Here is a 6,302-nt window from a genome sequence, read left to right on the forward strand (position 1 = left end):
GAGGCAGAGGCAGAGGCAGAGGCAGAGGCAGAGGCAGAGGCAGAGGCAGAGAGGCAGAGGCGGGTGGATCTCTGTGAGTTTAAGGACAGCCTGGTCTACATACTAAGTTCCATACCATCCAGACTAAGTAGTGAGACTCTGTCTCAAACACAACAGAACAAAGAAATTGGTAATGCCTTAATTTCTTTCTCGGTTTTGAAGGTTGGATTTAGTGGACAGAGTTTTAGTTGACAGTGGTGTTTGCTAACACTTTAAATACATACCTCTGCTGCCTCTTCTCCAGGATTTCTGCTGAGAGTCTCACTGACGATCTTTGAGATGTCATGATCACTTCACTTCTCTTATTTTCAAGGGACCCACTTTGTCTTTCACCAAGTTAACATCACAAGTTGTAGCATTTTCATTTTCTTGTGTTTACCCTATTTGCAGTTTGTTGAGATACTTGTACTTTCACATTTATTTCTTCTATAAAACATAGGAAATTTTTAGCCAGCATTTCTTCAAATACTTCCCCCCCCCGTGTTTCTCTCTCTTCTTTTAAACTCCCAAAATACATACATTAGTGAATTCAGTTCCATAAATGCCCTGATCTCTCTTCACATGTCTTATTTTCTGTTATTCTCTCATATTTGATTCTTTGTTTTATTTTAAAATTTTCTCATTTCTTCCACCTGCTAAGTCAGCTGCTAGGGGTTTCTTGGGAGGCTGCCGAGATGGCTTAGTAGGTGAAGGGCTCACTGCACAAATCTGAGGCTGGATCTGCAATATCACTTATGAGTCAGAGCTGGTGGCTTGTGGCCTAACCTGGCATTGGAGGGCAGGGGTGGGCAGAGCCTATAAGCTTAGTGGCTGACAAGGGAGCCTTAGTAAATGATGAGTTCCATATTTGGTGAGAAATTTTGTATCAAAAATTAAAGTGAGGAAGTAACTAAAGACAATGTTCCAACATTATCAGTCTCTGCACACACATACACACAGGCAAACACACATGCATGCACACACCCACAGACACACAGGCACACATACAGATAGACAGATATAGTGAAGTTTTAAGTAATTTATATTTTTGTTCAGTTCTATTTGAAAACTTCAATCTTTTTGTTGATATTCTAAATTTTATTCAGTTTTCATTTCACTTGTTGCCCTTAGCTTTTTGTTTATTATATTTTAAAGATAGGGTCTTACGGATATCTGGCTCACCTGGAAGCTGTATAGACATGATTGACCTGGAGTTTATAATTCTCTTTGCCCATACCTCCCCGGTGTTGAGAATGCTACCACACTTAGTTTATACTGGACTGGGAATTGAACCCAGATCTTCCTGTGTACAAGGCATGCACTTTACCAACTGAGCCACAGCTCCAGGCATGTTTTGTAGATATACATGGTGAGGTACCTTTTTACTGATTGGTTGGGTACACTTGAGTTTGAAGGTCAGTTTGAGATAGGAGTCTCTGACCCTTCCATGTGCTTACTAAGTGTGAATTTTGCTTGATCATATATAGGGCATTTAAAATTTTCTGATATGCCTGTCTGCTTTTGAATTTCTTACTTTCTTAAGGAGAGAATACTCCATGTAAAGGTTTAAGTGGGGTTGGGGCAGAGGGATAGGGGAGAGAAGGGGGTAGTGGGTAGATTAAAAGTAAGGATGTATGAAGAAATGTTATAGAAATCCATATAATAACATATGGAAATAATACATACAATAATATATAAGACTTTAATTTGGACAGATGTATCTTGCGTGAGTAGGTAATAAGACTATGGTCAGAAGGCATGGATTATTAATGTCAGTTACAGGAAACCTCCCTTTGAGTTATTGGCCAAAGTGGCCCTTGAAGGCATACAAAATAACACAGGCAATTGACCTTGTTCTGGGTTGCTCACCAGAACTGGTTGATAAGACTCTTTTGTTGAAGACATCATGTTCTTTGGATGCAGGTTATAGAGAAATCAACCATGGCTAAACAGGAAACTATTTCCGTTCTTGCTGGCTTACACAATGTCAGAAGGTGCTAACTAGAATTGCTGGGGCAAAAAAGACATCCAGAGTCTCAACTGGCACTAGACCTTACATATTATGATACAGACCTTACTTGAAAACATTGTCCAATGTTGCAATAATGGCATGTCTATTATAGGAGTAATCGACTGCTTTCCAGTTAGATCTGAGGCCTGTTTCACAGGAGAGATTGCATGCTTGTACTAAACCCTCCTCAAAAGTTTGTGACTTGGAGAGCAGAGGCCCTGGATGGGAGGAGCGCCCATTGTTATGGTAACTGATCCTGTTGTACACTGCCTGCTAAAAACTTCTATCCACACCCTTAGATCTGTGTTACTCTCAAACTTTGGTCAGAGCTTCTTTTATACAGTGGGCAGTGGTTTAGGCAGAGAATCATTACTGGTCAAAGTATAAGTAGCTGTGAGTATTTAACTGTGGATATTAACTTCCTCCCTCTCATCTATGGCTCAGAGAACATCTGTAGAAGACTAGGTGGTATAAATATAAGAGCAGGTTAGATGGGGAGGAGAGCAGTGAAAAGCTGATTTCTGGACATGGCATGGCTGTGGTACAGATCAGCTCAGTGGGTGTGATCCCCTGCGTTAGAGCTGTACATCAAGACAGTCAAAATTCCAGCATGGATAGTGGCGGGGCCCCTGAGGACCCACTCTTGGCTAATTGGTGCTTGATGGTTGCTGAGAATACAATTTCAAAAATTAAATAAAGTATTATTTAGAAAAGACGTAGTAAATGTAATAATATCACAAACTTACACATTCTAGGCTACCTTACTTAAAAAAAAAAGACTAAAAAGAAGTTTTAAAAAATGTTAACAGTAAGGATCTTTGAATCTTAAAATTATGTACAATTGTTTAATTTGTTTATCATCTTTTGTGTCTCCAACTTACTTAAACTTGGTATAGGCACGTGCACTTTACACTTATCTCTCATTATTTATGAGATAAACAAAAACATATGTTCATGTACATAAATGTGTGCACATGTGTGTATATGTGTATATGTCTGTGTGTATGTGTACTTGTGTGTGAGTGCTTGTATATATACATGTGTGTGTTTCTCTTCACATGCCTGAAAAAATAGAAGCACTGAGTTGTTAAATTATTATGAACAAGGTCCTTGTAACAGTCAGCTTTCCCAGAAGTACTGTGTAAACACTCAGGCTACCACAGAGAACAGCTTGATACTAAGTGCCACACTGGGACACTTCTATAAATGCACCAGAAGACCTTCTGAGCCAGTTATGAGAGATACGGGAGCCAACCCATCTAACAATTCAAGCCAGTCTGAGCTGTGAAAGCATGCTAATTATTAAATGTCCCAGGCAGAATTCTTTTCATACTTTCCCTTATTTTAAAACATTTATTTGCTTTCTTGTGTATTGGTGTTTTGTCAGCATATATGTCTAAACCACATACATCCCTTGTACCCTCCAAGGTCAGAAGAGGGCATTGGATTTCCTAAGACTGGAGTTGTAGGTGGTTATGAGCTGCCATGTAGGTGTTGGGAAAGTAACCTGGATCCTCCGGAAGAGCAGTCATTGTTCTTAACCCCTGAGCCATCTTTCATTCCCTTTTTTGTGTCAAGCCAAGGCCTCTATCCAACATTTCTATCTTGACATCTTCTCTTGTTATTAACAGCTTCGTTGAACAGGGTTCTCGGGCACTTTTGTTCCCTATAGGAAATGGTGTAGAAGTCACACACTTGTTCTAAGTAGACCCCTTTTCTGATTCTTGAGATATGGTAGTTGTTGTTAAACACAGATGAGAGCTTGATTTTCACTTATCCACAAGATGAAAAGCTTCATTCTCTATGTCTCAGGTAAACACTTACATGAGAGAAAGCAAATGGAATTATTTTTTCTTAAATTCCTTCCTTGTCATTTGCTCATTTATAATCTGAAAGAATTGCTGTCATCACTCTGGGTAAATGATTCATGAGGGCCATAGCACCTCTGTATGATATGGGCTCTGCAAGAGAGGTAATACACTGGTGTATAAGGCAATTAAATAGGGGCATGGCTTCTTTGACTTCTGATGAAACTTCCTTCTGCCTTATGTTACATACTGTTGCCCTTTGCCGTGTCTTGTCTGAGTGATGCCTTTATGGTGGCATCCACTGGACAGGCTAACATAGCAAAAAGGCATCCTCTCCAGGGCAAACTTTTGTTTGTTTCAGTGACTAATACTCTATGTTCCCTGACAGCAGTTCTGATTGCCATCTCATTCTGACCTGTTTGTCCTGACCTCTGATGCCTGTTCTTCTGATGGGAGCCCTGAGGACATGCCCCAAAACTTATCCCATATATATATATATATAAAACATCAGACCTTAATGGTTTTATTGATGCAATGTGCTGCGTGCGAATACTAAGGTGGCCACTGGGTTATCTGTTAAAGTGAGCCCCAAAGTTTCAGCCCATAACTTTCATCCAGGAAATTGCTTTGTACTTTTGATCTACTTCAAGCTGGAAAGGAGAGTTCTCTATAGCTGTCTGTCCTAACTTCTGGCTTTTATTGCTCAGAAAGAACTCTGGCTATTTAGACCTAAATTATATCTGAACCAAGCAGTCCATTCCTGCAGGCATCAGTCCACCTTGGTGATTCTGGTTTCTTCCCTATCTTTCCCAGGACTCATTCGCCTTTGTCTCAGTTCAGCTCCAGCTTAAAAGATCTTTCTTTTAAGGAAGACACTCCTCTGCTCTGGAATTCATCACAAAAGAAAAGGTGAGGTTTTTTTTCTTTTTAATTAAATTAATAACTTCCTGGAAAACATCTGTGGCACTGAGTATTGTTTGTTTCGCAAATGATGGCAAATTCTCCTTGAGATAGGATTTTTTTATTTGATCTCTGCCAGATCCTTGAGGCTCTATTACAGTAGATAGTCATGATTTGGGATTGTATCCTGTGACTTGTGAATATGCTTTGGGCATAACCCTGGAATGATGACCTCGTAAATGTGTGTACCCATGCATGTGTACAATTCTGACAAGCTGTCTCATTGACCCAGGGGCTTAACTCTTATCCACTGGAATATAACTTAATTCTCTTATTCCTCTCTGAGAAATAACTAAAAGCAAACATCCGCACATTTATTTCTTTAGTTATTTCTCATGAATTACTTGATCAACTATTAAGAGTTGACACACTTCCAATGTGCAATTCACCACAAAGCAACAATGTACAAGCATTTGTCCTGGGCAGAGACATGGCTTGGGTGCTAGCTTGGCTCATGTTGGAGACCAGAGAAAGCTAGAAACCAAAACTCAAGGCAATTTTGCTTACATTATATTTTTCTTTTCTTCTTATGCATGAAGTGAATTAAGATATTGGTTGTGGGCTTACCTGACAATCAACCCTGTGAGCTCCAACTGGTGCAATTGTGATACAAATGTCATAGGCTAACAGTAGCTTTACGATTAAATTTAAGGCCTTCTCCACAGGAGGGAACTCATACCTGGTACCATAAACCTGGCCAAGACTCTGTGACTGGGGTAATCATGCATACCCTACTCCTATTATTTTGATAAAATGAATACAGCATCCAACTGTTTCCTAAATACTTACACAGATATTCATCTTCCTTTTTCATAACAATCACCAGATTCACCCTCTCTCCCTTACCTTCTTAATTTTGTGCCTTCATTTCAAAACCAATAATAACCTCTTGAGTCCAATTTGTGTTGCTCATATACTCTTGGATGTGTGGTCATCCACAAGACACAGAGAAACCAAGCTGGTAATGACTGGAAGTTTTATCTCTCCTGGCTAGTTTTCATAGTGCTGCAAGGTGCTATACGCACTGCTAGAAGAGAAAAGAAACCATTAATCTCACCTAGTTGTGAGTTCTGATAACTATTATAATGACTATTCTGTCAAGGAAAGCTAAAGTCCAGACAGTAAGTCTCTATGGAGTGCCCTACCATAAACGGGACATCTATATCCCCTTTCCAACATTCAGAGAACAATATAGAATAGGGGGGTATAAAGAATCAGAGAATTTTTAAATATTGTCCTCTTGACCATTGTCCACAGGACCATTGAGTGAACTCAACAGTTTGAGCTGACTGTAGAAGGTCTACACAAGATCAAGCCACTCTGTTTGCAGGAAGGGCCATGGACTTAAACATTTAGCTGAGAACTATTGGCAGTTGGTAGCTGCTGGAGGACAAAGAGTCAATTTTCTTAAGGGTGTGGCCTCTGGTATATTGTCATGGCCTAGTAGATGACTATACACACCTTCACACACACACACACACACACACACACACACACACACAGCA

The 6,302-nt window shown here is 39.8% G+C and overlaps 1 protein-coding gene across 1 annotated transcript in view; it reads left to right on the forward strand.

Annotated features, from left to right (window-relative positions):
• Positions 1–6,302, forward strand: part of Oca2 (OCA2 melanosomal transmembrane protein) — a 272,921-nt gene that overhangs the window by 30,872 nt on the left and 235,747 nt on the right. Inside the window, exon 3 of the mRNA XM_031386823.1 lies at positions 4,651–4,746. Coding sequence (XP_031242683.1) covers positions 4,651–4,746 — 96 coding nt within the window. The remainder of the gene's footprint in view (positions 1–4,650; positions 4,747–6,302) is intronic.

Source organism: Mastomys coucha, unplaced genomic scaffold (assembly GCF_008632895.1).
Source record: "Mastomys coucha isolate ucsf_1 unplaced genomic scaffold, UCSF_Mcou_1 pScaffold21, whole genome shotgun sequence".
Classification (NCBI taxonomy): domain Eukaryota; kingdom Metazoa; phylum Chordata; class Mammalia; order Rodentia; family Muridae; genus Mastomys; species Mastomys coucha.